The 19,008-nt window shown below is 40.7% G+C and overlaps 1 protein-coding gene across 3 annotated transcripts in view; it reads right to left on the bottom strand.

Moving 5' to 3' along the window:
* arrdc1b (arrestin domain containing 1b) overlaps positions 1 to 17,361 on the bottom strand; it is a 42,129-nt gene extending 24,768 nt beyond the window's left edge. For all 3 annotated transcript variants that reach the window (XR_007039372.1, XR_007039371.1, XM_047373264.1), the window contains exon 1: positions 17,161 to 17,361. Coding sequence is in view for 1 of the 3 variants with exons in the window: in XM_047373264.1 (XP_047229220.1) it covers positions 17,161 to 17,278 (118 nt within the window). In the remaining 2 variants the exon portion in view is untranslated. The remainder of the gene's footprint in view (positions 1 to 17,160) is intronic.
* Between the last annotated feature and the right edge of the window lie 1,647 nt (positions 17,362 to 19,008).

Raw genomic sequence — 19,008 nt, 5'->3', positions numbered from 1 at the left:
CAAGTCCTCCTGGACAATGAAATCAACATCTTCATAAAGCCCGTCAGCAGAGGGAAGCATGAAGTGCTCCAAGAATTCCTGCTAGAAAACAGAAAGGACCTGCATCAGCTCCCCAGATCATAACTGACTGTAAAGCACGGAGGTGGAAGTGTCATGGTTTGGTGGTCTTCTGCTGCAGCAGAACCCAACCAGCTCAATGACCCAAAACAGACCAGTAAACCCACCAAGGGCTGACGGAGAATTAAGAAATGGAAAGTCCTGGGCCGAGTCAAAGGCCAGATGTCGAACTAACTGAGATGCTGGAGGGTCACTTGAAACGGGCCGAACCTGCACGAAACCACTAAACATCTCACTATCAATGCGTATAATATCGGAGTGAAGGGAATGCTGGTATGCTAAATTTTCTAGGCTTTAACATGTCAACGGCTGCTCATTAAAACGGTTTCCCAACTCTATATTCTGCTGGGTGCTGCTTTTAGCTCCTTGAGGACAGAACCATAATGCGTGTTGTCAATATTATTATTAAATAAACGGTTTTGCATTGTTTTGCTGTTTCTGTGCCAATAGATAATTGTTATCAAACTACAAAGATGCCCGAACGGGTTAAAGTGGAGCGCTCCATAGCCTGGAAGGGGTCAGGGTGTGATGAGCCTCAACAGCATTTAAAGAGACAGCACCAAAACGAGTTGCTCTCAGAAGGTCCTCAGAAAAGGTAAAAGAGAAGCCAGTGGAACTGCAAGAACAAGGAGTTCAGACCAAAGCGTTGAGGTTCCACTTTATATAGACCACATCTGGATGATTTAAGGGTGAAAAGGAAGGATTTAAAAGCATCATATGTCCCCTTTTAAAAAATAAAGCAGTCTGATTTTCTGTAGGAAAAGGATGTGGAAATAATTGTAGATCCAGAACTTAAAGGTTTAGACAATTCCCAGAAATAAGAACAGAATTTGGGTCATACTTGTTGCATTTACCAACTTTAATTGGTCGCTAATATTTCCCTAATTAAAAATAAAATGTCTCCAATGTCCCTGCATCCACCACCAGCCAACAGGCCAACTTTGAATCATTCTTGAATTTGAGTTGGGGGCCACATAAAATAAGTCCAGGGGCCCAAAATGGCCCCTGGGTTGTACTTTGGACAGCCCTGGGTGTAATGATGGTGGATCCACATACTGCCTGATAGGCCACATATATTCTATTCCATTCCACGTCAAAGTATTCAAACTTTCTCTAACAAGTCTCAAAGGTGACATTTTTCTGCAGGCCAGTAATCCAAAACCACTCTTACTACCTTCATTAAATCTTAAAGCCCTTCAACCGATTAGTCCCTCTCACTTTTCCAGCATCTAATGCCTCTCCGTGAGAGATGTCAAACAGAGTCATCTGATCCTATGATCTATAACCTCCAACTGTAAAGGAATCCTCAACAGGCAAACAGAGCCTTGCTTGTTCACTCAGACTCACCCTTGGTTACCAGAGACAAACCCAAAATGTTCCATTGAAAGCTGCTTCAGGGTAGCAAGAATAAGATTTATGCAGAAACGCAGCAAACGGTGAAACCAACTGATCAGTCTATGAATGTTTGTGTCTGGATGAATCTGCTGCATGTAGGACGCATCAATCTTTCAATGTGTTTGCATGTAAAGAGGCTTATCCCTGCAGAATTTACATCATGAAACCAGGAGACGTTTAATCTGCACCCTGCATATCCGTTCCCACATCACCAGTCGTGGCAACCTGTATCCACAAAGTTCTGCTTCACAGCAAAATCAGAAGACAAAAAAGTCATAGAAACAAAAACTGGATTATTTTTAAATTATGATTCTTTGGGGAAAAGGTTGGTTTTGATGTCAAGTAATAGCACTTTTTATAATAGTCCAAAAGAGTATTGACTTCACATTAACACATACTGTTAAAAGAAAGGAGAAATCAGCTGAACAAAATATCAATGTATTTCCTGAAACTATTACAGGACAGATTTTGACTGGCCTGGTTTTGTTTCCATGTAAATTATTTCTGCTTTTACGTGATAATTAAATTAAAACCTCCTCTTCCAATGACTGATAGCAGCAAATCAAGCAACTGAGAGTTGATATATGATGAAGTCTGCAGCCACAACCAAACTTATTAGTTATCTTTAAGCATTTACTGTATAACTAAACCCACATTTGCATGTATATTTCCACAAAATGGTCAGCTAACTTCATCTCAAAGCAGTAAAATCATGAGCGCAGGTGAAGCTAAAAAGAGCTCAGCCAAAATTCTTCCATCAGTGTAATTGACATACAAGAGGGAGAGATGTGCTTAAAATCAGAGTCTTCTGTCGTTTTTTTTATCATGCTCTCACTCCTATGTCACACCTACATGGCGTTCAGTGCCGTCAGCATAACTGGAGAAAACAACTTTCTAACTGGGAAAATAAAAATTTAAAAAAATCATTAGAATACTCCCTCACACCAGGAAACATCTGGGTCATAATTTTAATAATTGTTAATAGTATTTCACCAACTACCCCAGTATGTTGCACATAAATTATAGAAACAGAAAGGTAAAAAGGTCGGAAGAATAACTCCCAAGAGGCTCATTAGCCACCTGGAGCCGCGGTTTACTTTGACGAGCCGCCGCTACTTTTCTGATGTGTGTCTTCCAGCTAAGTATGATGTGATCGCCAAATGCATCCGCATGTTGACTGACAGCAACGTAAATGACATAAGCTTCATCATCCGTATATGGAGCTGTGATGTCAGCCCTGTAAGCATGATAAGATATGGTCCACAGCTGTCATTATTTTAGTTTCTATATTTGTGAGGAATGCACTTTATCAGTATAAATAATTGTTTAAAATTATATATTAATAATATAATGAAATAAATGTAGTTGGAATCTAAATGGTGGAATGCCCTTTTTACTTTGTATTTAATCAGTTCTAGAGGCCTTTATGTTTTTTATATCAAGAATGAACACACCCTACTTAAATAGATGTTCATTTGAAATGTGGTTTTGCTCGATGTATTTTAACAAATGTTGGCTTGCTAATAGTTTTTCATTAGAGTATGGATTTCATGATTTTCCAATTCTGCGCACTGGTCTCATCTCCAGCTATGTTATCGGTTATCGATTATTATCGGTTATCAGCCTTTGGAAGGAGAAAGTTATCGATTATTGATGTCGGTTTAACAAAACAGCTATCGTGCATCTCTAGTTAGCAATACTTACTTCCGAAGAAAAGCCTGCAGCCAACATTGTTTTTTTTTTCTGGGCCGTTAAAACTTCAACATCAAGCTGCCACCGGTGCAGAGCTTGTACATAATTGCCAGCAAAAGGATATGAGTGTACCTGCATGCAGGTGAGGTGAAGATTTTTGAACAAAATCTTGAGAAACCATCAAGGACAGGCTGAAATTCTGCAGGATGTGCAAGGCTGGACAGCAGAAGACTGGTAGAAAATTGCTTAATCTGAAGCTTCTGGAATTGTCACAACCTCAACTAATTAATGGACTATGGTTGAAATTAAAAACGATGATTAAATATCCAGTCAAAATGATGCCAAAAGCTTGTGGATAGCTACAAAATCAATTTGCTAAGGGACAAATATTAGTGGGGCTGTTTGTTGACACTGGGTTTTATCTATATATTTTTGTCCCAACCCAAAATTAATAGAACATGTAAACCTCTCACTGACCCAGCAGCAAACAGGAGGAATTAAGATGTGAAAACGCTGGCTCTCAGTCAGGTTACAGCTTAATGCTGATTATATCTGTGTCAGCAGGGTCTTCATTTCAGCAGAGGCTGCTCCCTCATCGCAGGCATTGTTATTGTTGGGCTTGATCTCATTTTGTGGAGCACTACAGCAACAAAGCAGCAACTAAACTGCAACAACTAAGCTGTAACAATAGCTCCTGGCCTCATGAACACACGAGGGAACATTTTACTGATGACAGCATACCAGCAGGCCATGAATTATCTCATCTTCCAACAGACAAGTTTTGTATTTTTAGTCTTTCTACCTTTGTGAACTGATGAACCCTTCTTCCTCTTTCACTGAGGAGCTACACTCGTGGTGCAAAGAGTCAGTCGTTGTTGCTGTTGCAGCACAGGAAGTGGGAAAGTGTTTTTTTAGTAGAGGAAGGAAGAGCAGGGGTCATCAAGGGTGGGGCTCCGCTTATAACAGGGGAGTGACGGAAAAATCCTCTGACATCAGAGCTAAAGAAACAGCTGTGGTGTCAGACAGTGTCTCGTCTGTGGAGGTCAGAGGACAGACGTAATTAAAATGGCTAAATCTGTAGGGAGAAGCCGCAGGTGCCAGGACTTCCAACCAAGAGCGTTTCTTCAACAGGCTCCAACTAATGAAGCACATGTGGATTGATGCTCCCCACCCACAATGAATGGAGTCGTTCTGAGCCACCGTTATTCCCAATGTGTAATCATATCCCACCTTCCTCAGTCAGGACAAAAGACACCTCAGTCACAGGGATCCAAACCTGTCTGTTTGGGTCCAGATTGTGAACTTGATCCTTTTTAAAGGGCTAGTCTCAAACGGAAACAAAAGACAGATATTTAATCACAAGGTTGGACAGTCTGTAAAACCTCAGCATAAAACCTTCAGAAGGAGAGCGATAATGGAAAAAAGAAGGACTAGTTGTGTTCGTTTTGTTTAAAGTGTCAGCTGCTGCCATGTTTTTAAGCGCTGTGTTGCTCCATCTTTAGCATCAACTCACCAAAAGAAACACAATGTCATTCCACTGCATAATCACTAAAACAACCATAAAGTGCTTAAACTTCAAATGATTTTGAGCAACAGGCAGGCCTAAAATATCTGGTCAGTGATGTGGTTCTGTCAATAATTCTCCCAACCACAACTGGAGCACCACAGAAATAGAGATGCTTGATTTAAAGTCCTCAAATCAGAGAAAATGACGGTTTTCTGTCATTTCAGGAAAGCTAATTTTATCCAACAGCAGCAGAAACAGAATTTCAACCTCAGATGTGTAATTAGATGATCCAATAATCAAATAAAAGGCCTGAGGCCTGTCAATACTCAAGAGATTTCCTATGAGGTCAAGGTCAGGCCAGTTCGCTGGCCTATCAAGCACAGTAACATGATGGTCATCAAAGCAGGTATAGGTACTTTGGCAGCGTGGACAGCTGTCAAGTCCTGCTTTAAACAGATAAAGCTTGTCAGCAGAGGGAAGCATGACGTCCTCAAAAACGTTCTGGTAGATGGCTGCGCTGACAGCTGTAGCCCATGTCCTGGACACGTCCATATGTTGTTCTTGAATCACTGACTCCAGCCATAATCCACCCCATGTGAGTTTTTCCTTCCACTCAACGTTCCATTAATATCCTCTGGATACAGCACTCTGAACAGCCAACCTCTTAGCAATGACCTTTTGTGGAGGGTGCAAGCGACTGTGGAAACCTGGCAGTGGAGGTTGGACAGTTGTTCTCCAGGCTTGTTTAGGCCACAGCATAACTTTCTCCATCCAATAAACTGTTTTCATTGGTCTTAATGTTGAACTTTTCTGAGAAAATGATTTTTGGGTTTTCATTAGATGTAAGCCATGCTTATCGAAATCATCAGAAGTAAATGTATAAAATATTTAACTACAGTACGTGTGATGAATTTATGTTATTAGTTGTACTTTTAGATCCAAATTACTCACAATACTGACAGGAACGGCAACGGATTATTATCATCCTGCACCTGGCAATCCTTTGGATTTTATCAGGGCATAGGACGCTAGGACAAAAGAAATCTGCAGAGCACTAACTAAGTACAGTGACATCATTTATGATCGGAACAATTATCAACGCGAAGGTCATTGCGATTCTCTGTGCACCAATCCAGGTGTCAGAAGAATGACACAGACAGGTTTTTCCAACCATAACGTTTTCCAGCAAGATAAGAAGCATTTACTGGCTGATTAATCACTTAAAATTTTCAGCCTGATAATGGTGCTCATTTATCAAACTCTGGTATAGACGGCAGGACAGGTTCCACCGTGTGAACGAGCCAATCCCAGCGTACGAACAACTGGGTGTAGATAAATGTGGCAGCAGGAATAAAATCATATATTAAGGAATCCAGCCAGATCTATTTATAGTTACAGTGCACAGACATGAATGAATGAAAGACAATAAAAGCTAGAGAATGATCACATTTTTTAAAGTGACAGCATCACAAGATCACTAAGCACTATTTGAGTGTATCCTGCGATCACATCCATATTTATAAATCCTGAAATCAGACTGAAAATAAACATAGACCCCATCATACTCCATCAGTTCTGGTAATAGTGCTGAACGTATCTAGCAGGAATGCTCTGCTTCTGCTGACATCCACCCACTGTTTTGACTGACTGTTGGAGGCCCCTGCAACTGCCTGATAACACCGTCACTCCACTGATAACGCCCTCTGTGTCTGTTCCAGACATAGTTCTCATAAGCTGTTTTTTCACTAAAAGAAACACTGCAGTTATTACGGAAAATGATAATACGCCTTCGTCTTTAGCTTTGATTCTCCCACAGGTGATGTCACAGTTCGCGCAGAAAAATCGGTATTCTGCGAGTTGAACCATAGTTTGCGCCCTGGAACCTTTTTTTTCAATGGAAACACACGACACCGGTTTGAAATGATGTTCAAGAACCGGAATGGACTCTGAACCGTGTTGGTGAAAATGAGGCAAGACCCATCTCTGGCTTGCATGTCAATAGCATCCAAACACACCTATTCTTTGCAGGTGCTGAGCTGTTTGTGTACCAGAGAACAATTAAAGTTGGTTTTATTTACAATTCAACATCATACCTAAATTTTAACGGCACAACACCGCATGAAATTTAATTGCACAGCATTTATTTAAAAACAATCACTAAAAACATCCCTGAATTGGCAGAGAAGAACAAACAATAATTTGATTATCTGCATGCTGTAGCATGAAAACTCTGCAGTTTCAGCTTCTCTTGCCCATACTGTCCACTGTGTTCCCCTGTTAGAACAGAAAGCAGACATGTCTGTGCAAACCCTGCTCTGTTTTCAGATCCTGCTGTTCCTCCTCCCTGTCCAGCTGTGTTTTCGGTCATGCCGTCATGTGCCTCAGCAGACGCTGGTTTCAGTGAGGCTGAAGCAGGCCAGATAAAAAAATGAGAAGCATTGGGAGCGTACTAACACCCAAAAACAGCAGAAGAAAAAGCCAATAAAGTTTTAAAAGAAAAACACGGATGTTTAATTCGCATGTAGTGTGTGCTGTATATGCAACTTTTCATAAAAGATGACGCCTACTGAATCCATTCCTGGCAAATGCTGCTATGTGGACAATTGAGGACACATCCTGGATCGAACAAGCAAATCACCAGAGGGTAATTACGTAATTATTACCATCTGAATCAGAATAGGCAAATATCCGATCAAGTAATTCAGCCATAGTCAAATACTGTTTGGACATTTTGTGTGTTTTTGCCGGTTTTGGGCCTCTTTCCTTCTCTATCTGCTGTTACTTGCTCTGCTCTCTCACACACCAATGCTTGGCTCTCCCTCCCATTTCCAACTCTTCCCTAAAACATTAGAGTTGCTTCGAGGGTTAAAGATTACAGAAATATTTGTCACCATCAACAAAGAAGCTCAACTCTATCAAAACATTGTAGCTGGTTTAGCTAGTTTTGATTTCCCTGGCGTTACACAGCAGTCTGTCACAAGATTCAACCGAAGTAATGAGGTGAACAAAACGCGTTCTGATGCCAGATGTTAACGTGTTTCATTCTGTGGAGAAGTGGAAGTAGATAAAATGTGTGATGTGTCTTTTATTTTTGGTATAGTCACCGTTTGCTCCTCCAATCACCACATTACATTGAAAGAAAAAAAATTCAAAAAATATGAAAAACTAAAATAAAAATATTGCAAAATCGTTTGTATGTATTTTTATTTATTTATTTATTTATTTTTGTGAGAAAATGAACTTTGGGTCATGAACGAAAGAACGAGATCCCGGATACAAGCGGCCGAAATGAGCTTCCTCCACAGGGTGGCCGGGCTCTCCCTTAGAGATAGGGTGAGGAGCTCGGAGTAGAGCCGCTGCTCCTCCACATCGAGAGGAGCCAGTTGAGGTGGCTCGGGCATCTATACCGGATGTCTTCTGGACGCCTTCCTCGGGAGGTGTTTCAGGCACGTCCCACCGGGAGGAGGCCCAGGGGACGGCCCAGGACACGCTGGAGGGACTATGTCTCTCGGCTGGCCTGGGAACGCCTTGGACTCCCCCCGGAGGAGCTGGAGGAGGTGTCTGGAGAGAGGGACGTCTGGGTGTCTCTACTGAGTCTGCTGCCCCCGCGACCCGGTCCCGGATAAGCGGAAGACGACGAGTACGAGTATTTATTTCTGTTTCAACTTTGTGCCACTAGTTGCCTTTATTTTGTAGGGTGACTGACAGGAAATGGGGTGAAGCAAGAGGGGAAGACATGCAGCGAAGGTCAATGGGCCAGGGCTCGAACCCGTGTGTTTTACCCCTGCGCCACCGCCGCGCCGCACCCATGTGTTTATATATATATATATATATATATATATTTTTTTTTTTAGATATGCAAATCTGTGAACTTTCATTTCATTCATGGATGTCTGATTGGTGAAATATTTCTGCTTTGGGGGTGCCTATAGACTCTGGTTGTGAGTTGGACATGTGCAGTAGCTCCTCTTCAGTACTCGAGATAGGGGAGCCTCATTTAAATACAGTACCACCACCACACACATGGGGGCGACGTCATCAAGTGTAGCTGATTGACAGGTCAAGAGGCGGGACTTGGAGAGACAGAAGCAAAATGGAGAAATTGAACAATTCTGAGAAATCTTAAAACAAAAGCTTTTCAGAGGAGATCGTATTACGAGAAGCTCGAAGGAAAACGGGTCAGACCTGAAACGTCAGCAGTCCAAAGACAGAGGGAGACTCTGCACTTTTTTCAGGACCTGGTAAGCATTAAATGGTAAATGGACTGAACTTATATAGCGCCTTTCCAGTCATGCCGACCACTGCTAGCGCTTTACACTAGAGCCACATTCACCCAATCGCACTCACTAACGCTCACACATTCATAGACCGATACGCAGATCAGTAGGCAACTTGAAGTTAACTGCCTTGCCCAGGGGCACATCGACATATGGCAGGAGGAAGCTGGAATTGAACCCACAACCTTCTGATCGCAAGACGACTACTTTTCCTACTGAGTCGCCTCGACAAAGACAGCTATGACTGATTTAAAGCAAAGAAAGGCAAAGAAAAGCAATGAAGCCTCAACAAACTGGGACCCACAAGGAAAAAGCACTGAGACAAGCTGTGTGTGGGAAAATAACTACGATATATCAGCATTGGCCATAGGACAGAACCACGTCTAATAAGGACTCTACATTACAGGACAAAGTCTCATGAGGTGAAGTAAGGACAGAAGTTATACTACCTGCTACAACAAATGCACAGACCATGTAATCACAGCCAAGTCGGACAGAGATGGGTAATTATTGTACCGTTTATCGTTACTGTGAAATATTTTTTTTGTCACAAGAATTTAGATTTTTCGTGACAACACAAAAGTCTTTTGTCGTTTGTTTTTATTAGAACAGTATTTGTGTTTGTGGGGTTTTCACTCCAGTGACGGGCAGTCTCAGCCATACAATCTATTGTCAAAAAAGGGTTTTAAATACGTTTTTTTCCTCGTTATCCCAATAAATACAGTTTATCACAAAATATTGTGACAAAATTTTAAGTCCATATCGTCCATCCCTATGAGCAATAAAAGCTTCAATTATACAGAAAATGTTACTTACTGATGGGTTCGTCAATATTTACAATACTTTGTTTTCCTATTAAAATGTCCAGTTCTGTGTGGGCGTCGGATAAATGTTTGAACCCTCCTGATCAACGGAACTACAGGTCCTTCTCAAAATATTAGCATATTGTGATGTTCATTATTTTCCATAATGTCATGATGAAAATGTAACATTCATATATTTTAGATTCATGGCACACTAACTGAAATATTTCAGGTCTTTTATTGTCTTAATACGGATTATTTTGGCATACAGCTCATGAAAACCCAAAATTCCTATCTCACAAAATTAGCATATCATTAAAAGGGTCTCTAGACGAGCTATGAACCTAATCATCTGAATCAACGAGTTAACTCTAAACACCTGCAAAAGATTCCTGAGGCCTTTAAAACTCCCAGCCTGGTTCATCACTCAAAACCCCAATCATGGGTAAGACTGCCGACCTGACTGCTGTCCAGAAGGCCACTATTGACACCCTCAAGCAAGAGGGTAAGACACAGAAAGAAATTTCTGAACGAATAGGCTGTTCCCAGAGTGCTGTATCAAGGCACCTCAGTGGGAAGTCTGTGGGAAGGAAAAAGTGTGGCAGAAAACGCTGCACAACGAGAAGAGGTGACCGGACCCTGAGGAAGATTGTGGAGAAGGGCCGATTCCAGACCTTGGGGGACCTGCGGAAGCAGTGGACTGAGTCTGGAGTAGAAACATCCAGAGCCACCGTGCACAGGCGTGTGCAGGAAATGGGCTACAGGTGCCGCATTCCCCTGACCTGAGCTACAGAGAAGCAGCACTGGACTGTTGCTCAGTGGTCCAAAGTACTTTTTTCGGATGAAAGCAAATTCTGCATGTCATTCGGAAATCAAGGTGCCAGAGTCTGGAGGAAGACTGGGGAGAAGGAAATGCCAAAATGCCAGAAGTCCAGTGTCAAGTACCCACAGTCAGTGATGGTCCGGGGTGCCGTGTCAGCTGCTGGTGTTGGTCCACTGTGTTTTATCAAGGGCAGGGTCAATGCAGCTAGCTATCAGGAGATTTTGGAGCACTTCATGCTTCTATCTGCTGAAAAGCTTTATGGAGATGAAGATTTCATTTTTCAGCACGACCTGGCACCTGCTCACAGTGCCAAAACCACTGGTAAATGGTTTACTGACCATGGTATCACTGTGCTCAATTGGCCTGCCAACTCTCCTGACCTGAACCCCATAGAGAATCTGTGGGATATTGTGAAGAGAACGTTGAGAGACTCAAGACCCAACACTCTGGATGAGCTAAAGGCCGCTATCGAAGCATCCTGGGCCTCCATAAGACCTCAGCAGTGCCACAGGCTGCCTCCATGCCACGCCGCATTGAAGCAGTCATTTCTGCAAAAGGATTCCCGACCAAGTATTGAGTGCATAACTGTACAAGATTATTTGAAGGTTGACGTTTTTTGTATTAAAAACACTTTTCTTTTATTGGTCGGATGAAATATGCTAATTTTGTGAGATAGGAATTTTGGGTTTTCATGAGCTGTATGCCAAAATCATCCGTATTAAGACAATAAAAGACCTGAAATATTTCAGTTAGTGTGCAATGAATCTAAAATATATCAATGTTAAATTTTCATCATTACATTATGGAAAATAATGAACTTTATCACAATATGCTAATATTTTGAGAAGGACCTGTATATCTTTCCATGACACAGAGAACATGCTGCAGCCTCATGGCCTTGACTCACTTCCTCGTGTTTAACATGAAATGTTCTGTTTTTATCAACTAGTAAGGTGGGGTGCTGCATTTAGAGTAGTGTGGAATTTAAACAGCTTTTCTGTCCACCCAGAACTGAATTAAAACATTTGTTTAAACAGATGTAGGTCACAGCACATGTCTAGAACTATATGCAAATAATGCAGCTTATTCACCATCTTTCATTCAAAGATTCAAGGCTCTACTCTGAGGTTTCTGTGAAGGAGCCAATCAATGAAAAGGCTTTCTAATGGTCTCCATCATCAATAATGGAGAGGCTGAGAGTGGGCCATCGGAAACATCCAGCGTTTAAAAAGCCTGCGTTTTCTTTTTAATATCTACCTGTATTTATTTCATCAGCCAACTTGGTAAGTTACACTGTAGTTTAAACAAATATGTGTGCAGTCTGTGTAGGGAATGATTCAGAGTGCAGACAAACAGAAAACACCTAAAATAGAAATGTTATATTGATTATACAATCTGGACTGCTGATGATCTCCCAGACAATATCCGAGGTTGGATTATGGAGATTATCAGAGATTTTTCAAAGTTTGAACAGTTCAGACTACGTTCTTTACTAATTAGAGATGCATGGATGAGAGTTTTGCGGCAGGTTTCCGCTGTCGTAAAGCTTTTCTACCCTTCATGCCATCAGCTGTGATTAATGATTTAAATTAGGAGCAGAAGCCAAGCACACCGTGTTCAAGAGACCAGTCATTATTAAACAGGGTTTTAAAAACTTGAGCCATCTAAAACTGGCTCAAGCAACCTTATATAGGCAGTTAGCTTGGTTATCATTACTAAAGCATCAGTCCACGAGTATTCCTCGTAGAAAACAGAAATCCCGTATGGAAGTTCAAAAGGATAAAACAGAGAACCTTCCTGTTATCTTCTGATAGTCTAACTCTCTCTTGCAGCCCGAAGGAACTAAGCTAATTAAATATATTGCCTGGTTTTGGTCACAAGCCAATTTACCATACCGCATAATTTAGAAAGACATTAAAACAGCAACAAGGCCAACCAAAGTCCTCCACAACAAAATGAACAGTTTCACAATGCATCTCCAGTAAGTATTTGATATGCATCTATTAGCATCTGGTCATAATGCAATGCTGTCACCACAAGGCAGCGGTAACATGTCAGAACGCTGAAGTGCATAAAATCTTTTCATATTTCTCCTTTATTCGCTCATAATAACCTGTTTTTATTTCTGTTTGCCGATCACTAGAAAAAATAAAACTTTTTAGAGATTTCTTCTCTAAAAACTGAATTTGAACTTTTCTTCAAATTCAGAAGTTTACAGACAATAAAATTACCTTGGCTTCAAGCCCAGATGATGATGTCATGGCTATGTAAGCACCTGATAATTCACAAAAGGCACACCTACGGAGGTATTTTAAGGCAACACCTCAAACATCCTGCTTCCTGCGATTTCATCAAAAAATGGAAAAGCAGTCAAAATGTCCGGAAGAGAATCGTGAAGCTCCACATGTCTGGTTAACCTTTGGGTACAAATTACAGATGCCTGAAAGTGCCAAGTTCACCTGTTGGAGTGAGAATCAGACAGCTTATGTGTCCCAACGAGTTTAATGTAACATGTGTGTCTCAACCCCAGAACCAAAGAAAAGACCTTGTGAAGATGCTGGTTGAAGCTGGTAGGGGCGTGTCATAACTCACAGGGAAATTAGTCCTGGAAGGCCACTCAGAGAGAAAGAAGCCATTACTCCAAAAGCGACATACAAAAACTGATTAGAGTCTGCAAATTCAGTAGGGGACTAAGACAATGACCGTTGTTAAATTTAGTGGAAAGGGAAAGCTTTAAAGCCTGAGAACACCATCCCAACAGCAAAGTACTGTAGTGGCAGCATCATGTGGTGGTGTTTTGACCCAGGTAATACAGTTTAAAAGACAACTCAGCAAAAAACCACGTATGTAAACGTCTGAATTTAAAGAAAAAAAAAATGTCTCAAAAAATTGTTCGTGTTCATCATTTAGGCTTCTAGACAAGTTTGATTTAATATGGAAAAAGTGTTGTGTCTTTTTATACAGTATGTAATTATCTGGCATCAACTGTATCCTTATGGAAAGCAGATATGCACACTTTCTTCCAGCCTAATTCTCACTGATGGAGCCACTAGCCGCCAGGTGACGTCAGTGGACGGACGTAATGCAGCCGTGGCATCTAACGAACATTAATGGACATGGCTGAAAGCCCAGCTGTATCTCTAGATGGAGCACTTTGGCTCAGAAGTCTCTGGATGACTTTGAAAAAAGGACTAAGCTGAAATTAAAACAGTAAGTAGGCTGACCCATAGTAATATGAAGAGAAGCTATATGAGAAACATTTGACAGTAATACCAAACCACCCATTTCCTGTGCTTCAGCACTTGCCTCACTTATATATACCCTGGGAAAAAAATGTGCAAAACAATTTAATACAGTATTAGCATTCAGCATTTGTATGTGCGGTGCTTGCAGTATAATTTCCTTGCAATATTTCACACATTGATAGGTTGTGGAGCTCTTATCACGGACGTGAGTTTTTTTAATTCCAGTTGCAAAATCTCACTATTGTTTTACATCAAACCTTCAGTTAAAAATATCCTGGTATTTCAAAGAGCTTAAAAGTGTATGCGTTCTCACAAGGCTACCAGGAGCTTTAGCAGAGAAACAGGCCCACAGCATTACAGATCCTTCACTGTACTCAACGGTCAGCTTAAAGTGTTTTCTGCATATTCTTTCTTTTTTTGCCAAACCCATCTGGAGTGTTTGTTACTTAAAGGTTCAGTCTTTGTCTCGTCTGACCCAAGCACATACTTCCAGTTAAAGTTAATGTGTTGCAGCCATTGATCCAGAGTTCCCACCTGTCTGTCGTATTTTGCTCAGGTCCATGTTTCATCCCATGGCTGGAGCACAACAGCCTGTTGGATAGACTTTCCTTGCCCTTGATTACCAACACTAGGTGTATATTTTTAGTGGTTGAGATGCTACACTGGCCAAATGTGGTTGGGACATTGTGATGAAAGTAAAGAAAGAAAACGCCCATGGCATCACAGATCCTCCACCGTGCTTAGTGAGTCTTTCTCATTTTGAACAGTAGCTAAGCGAAGTGGGCCTATGTGTCACATCAGATTCATACTCCAGGGAAACAGGCCGTCATGGAGTACCTATTCAAAGTTCCTTCATATTATGATCGACCTAAAATAGTAAAGAATAAATTTTAAAAATCCTTCAGTTACATTTATTTTATGGGATAAGTAGGGAGTACAAAGAACTGTTGCACTGGTAAACATCTTTACTAAAAGGTGGCAATAAATGGAGGGAGCAATACTGCCAGTCATTGGAGGTTTGAGAGATATGTAAAGTACTGTACTAGACATACTTTTAATGCATCACAAGATCACAAAAATGTAATAAATTTTTTTGCCACAAACGATGCCAATACCTCGTCTTTCAAAGAGCAAAGCTGACCTTTTCACATTATTTAGGCTTGATTTTCTGAGTGTCAACTTGCATTACAAAACCTGCAATTTCATGTGATTTTTTCAAAGATCAGAAAGTTAATTGCACAATGTGATCTGAAATCAGATCGTAAAAACATTTGCAGAGAAATTAAACTGAATACAGAATAAAACAGACATGGGCTTGCAGTTGCACTTGACAATGTTATCCAAATCTCCATGAATGCTCTTCCTCTTCTGCTTTCACTGAGCTGTTACATGAAGCTCTGCTCTTATCCTTCTCTTCCAACAGTGAACATCTGCCACAGTGGCCTTTATTTCAGGAACAAGGAGAGCTGGTGTCAGTTAAGGCGGACTCATGTGCAGCGGCGTTCAAATCAGCTCTGACCTCTTCTTTTCCTGCTTCAGGTTAGGCTTATACATAATAGCATCTGAACCTAACCGTCAGACATGACAACGGAGCCTGTCTGCTTTCTAAATTGATCAGAATATATAAAAATGTAATTATTATAAAACCTCAAGTCATACCTCGTTTCTGTATATTTTACTCGCAAAGAAAAATTAGTTTTCATCTAATCTTTTTAAGACTTCTCATTAATCAGTACTTTAGGTCTTCAGAAGGTAATTTCAATGTTTTCTTTGAACTTTGGTAGCTTTTTCACTCATTTTCCATCATGCCCTTCTAACAAACTAAATCCACATATAAGCAGCCTAACTCCAAAGAAAAATTTAAAACTACGAAATTGCTCATCGAAACACTTTAATAGTAACCAGAAGGTCCAATTAATACAAAAACAGGTAGAGATAAAATGAAAAAAAATTAGCACTTGACCTCAATCAGCCGAGTTTAAGCTTGGTACGCCTAATCCAGCCCCCAGCCAGTCTGAAACTCAACAATGAGATAATTTTGTGATCAAAACACACTTCACCCAAGTGGTACAAGGTAGTGTAGAAATCAGGAAATGGGGTGGGACCTACCAGGGTTCCCAGTGGAACTCCTTTTTTAATTTTCTTAAAGGAAAAGACTTGATACTGTTATAAATTACAATGAACTGTTTGCACCCCATTTGATATGATCTAAACCAGGAAAATTATTTACCAAATCTCATATTTTCTAAGTTTTGAGATGAAGATATTATGTGTAAAATGCGTTACTCAGATTTAGAAAAAAGGTTTTACTTTATTGAGGGATTGTTTATATAATTTCTAAAAGAAATTATAGTGACCTAACCCTAACCCAGTGATTTCATCTTTTAAAAAGCTGCAACCATCTTAATACATCAGCATCTGAAAGATGGTTAATTTACAAGCAAAAACGGATGAGACCTAAAATGGTTACCTGTGGAACTCCTTTTTAAATTTATTTAGGAAACGACTTAAAGATGGATGATTTGTGCTCTTTTTGATATGATTCTATCCATTGCCTTAATCAAGCATAAAAACGTCAACAATCACATTTTCTTTATGAAGTGACTAAAAGAAAGCAGGTAGCAGGAATAATTTAATGCACTTTACATTAATATTTTTGTTCCAATGAACTGAAATACCACAGACTGGCTCTGAAGGGGTGTAAAGATAGTAACCCTTATTGTTAAAGGAGAATCCCACACGGATCACTTACATACAATAGACTTATTGTTCTACCCTAAACTCACTTTTTTCCTGCATCATACTCAAGACTGTAAGATTTTCACGCAGGCATTGAGAGCGTTTTCAGGCTATAAGACTAGTAAACATGTGGACACGTCTAACACCTGTTGTTTGTCCTGCTTTTCGTTTCTTCTGAGAGTTTAACCAACACACAGGAGAGAAGGAGCATGTTAGAACAAGCAGGATGTGGCTCAGGGTGGCAGGAGAACTAACCCAGAACAATCATGTAGCCTGCGGCGGATAGTCGTGTCTCACAGGGGGGGAAACGCTCCGTCCACTCCCAGGAGACAAGCCGCACCGCGACGATGCGTTATGCCCACCGCACCAACCCCCCCGACAACAAAACGGGACATTAAATAAACGGCGGAGACCCTGCTGCTGAATTCCTAATCACAGTGGGAAAAGTTTATTTCCGCTACCTCCAGCCCCAGCCAGGCGCAGGAGGGAGAGGACCCGCTGTCACAGGCAGACTAAAAACCGTGTTCCTCTCTCCTGTTGTTGATACAAACCGAACCCTTACCTTTGTGATGCAGTGAGTGTGCAGTTCGTATTTTCACACTTCCGATAATGGACTCCCCCGGACCGTAAACCACCTTATTGTTGGCAAAAGTAATGTCAAATTCCTGTAGCTTCCCCATGGCTCCGATCCGCTACTCCTCCGCTCTGAGCCGCTTCGCTCTCACCTGCTGCCGCCGCCGCGAGCCCACCCTCCCGCCATGGCAACCAGTGACGTCACCTCGATCGCTAAGAGACGGTTGATGACGGATGCTAATATTTCCCAATTTTTGCCCTAAAACAACGAACTAATGAAGCACAGTCCGATTTATGTTACTCAGCATGTATTAAAAAAATATAATGACAAAAGTTACTGAATATAACCCAATTTTAAACACATTTAAATAGTATTTTAGCACCAAGTGATGCCTAACGTGCTAAAAGCATAGCATACAGGTGCCTCTCAGTCAGTTGGAATATTATGGTAAAGTTAATCTATGTCAGTAATTAATTTAGAAAAAACTAGATTATTTAGATACATTACACTAAAAGGGGTTGAATTAAATATGTTTGTTTCTACTTATTTCTATTATGGCTTACAGCTAAAGGGACTGATTTGGTTTTGCAGGACCTGAACACTTTGCTTTAATGAAGCATGAATTTTGCTCTCCAGCAGAAGATCCTAAAGGAGAATGCCTAGAAAAGAGTTTGTGAATTTAAGCTCAAGTACATTTGGGTTATTTATACAGCTGAACATGACCTGAAACACAACAGCAAGTCAATCAAAAAATGGCAAAAAAAAAAGCAAAATAAATGTTTTTGAGTGTTGATAAAAACATAAATGTACCAACCATGTTTTGTTATTTGTCAGTTGTGTCCAAACGTTCACTGTTTGCAAGCTCTGAATAGGTCTTCACTTCAATTTTGCCCTGCGAAACCATAGTACGAAACCAATATAACCCCATTTCCCTTAATTAACAATTCTCATGACCATAATAAAAAATTTTTTCCATCAAAATTCAAACATTCCTAAAAAGTCAAATTTTTTTGCATGTATTTGAAAGCGATTTCTGTCTCTGATAATACTTTCTGCTTTGGTATGCAGCCCCAGAGTTGAAAGCTCAAGATGTATGAGATAAACTGCTGTTGAGCTGTTTATCATCCCTATGCAGCAATTAAAAATGACACTCGTATACTATACAAATTTGCTCTTTTTCTGTTCCATCCTCTCATCAGGCTGAAACTGTTCTTCACAGTGACAGAACCCACAAAAATCTGGTGTCTGTTAACAACTAATCTAATTTTAACAATTATTTTAAACATCAGTCAGTCATTTTCTACCGCTTATTCCATAGTGGGTCGCGGGGGAGCAGTCTATGGGCGAGAGGCGGGGTACATCCTGGACAGGTCACCAGTCCATCGCAGAGCAACACACAAACAACCATGCACACACTCATTCATACACCTAACGGCAATTTAGAGAGACCAATTGACCTAACAGGCATATCTTTGGACTGTGGAAGGAAGCCGGAGTACCCGTTGAGAACCCACGCATGCGCGATATTTTAAATATCATGTTTTTTATGTTTCCTTACTGAAAATGTTTCCCAGACTGAATAACAAGTTGTGTTGATGCTGTGAGGCAACAAAATAGACGTGGGTAACCAGATGAGGTCAAATGTCAGGCATGCCATTCATCATGCTGACGTAGATCAATGCCAGATCTGTGGGGATAAAGACTAGATGACCTAATTCATTCATTATTTATCTGCAAACACTATACCAAGTATCTTTGCTTCCATGTTTTAATGTTTCTCATTATGAAACATTTATTTTATGGGTTGCTGAGATATTTTTGACTCTTTTCAGGTAA

Source organism: Girardinichthys multiradiatus, chromosome 8 (genome assembly GCF_021462225.1).
Source record: "Girardinichthys multiradiatus isolate DD_20200921_A chromosome 8, DD_fGirMul_XY1, whole genome shotgun sequence".
In the NCBI taxonomy this organism is placed as follows: domain Eukaryota; kingdom Metazoa; phylum Chordata; class Actinopteri; order Cyprinodontiformes; family Goodeidae; genus Girardinichthys; species Girardinichthys multiradiatus.
Note: the sequence above shows the minus strand (reverse complement) of the source record. Positions and strands in the feature narration are given on the sequence as shown.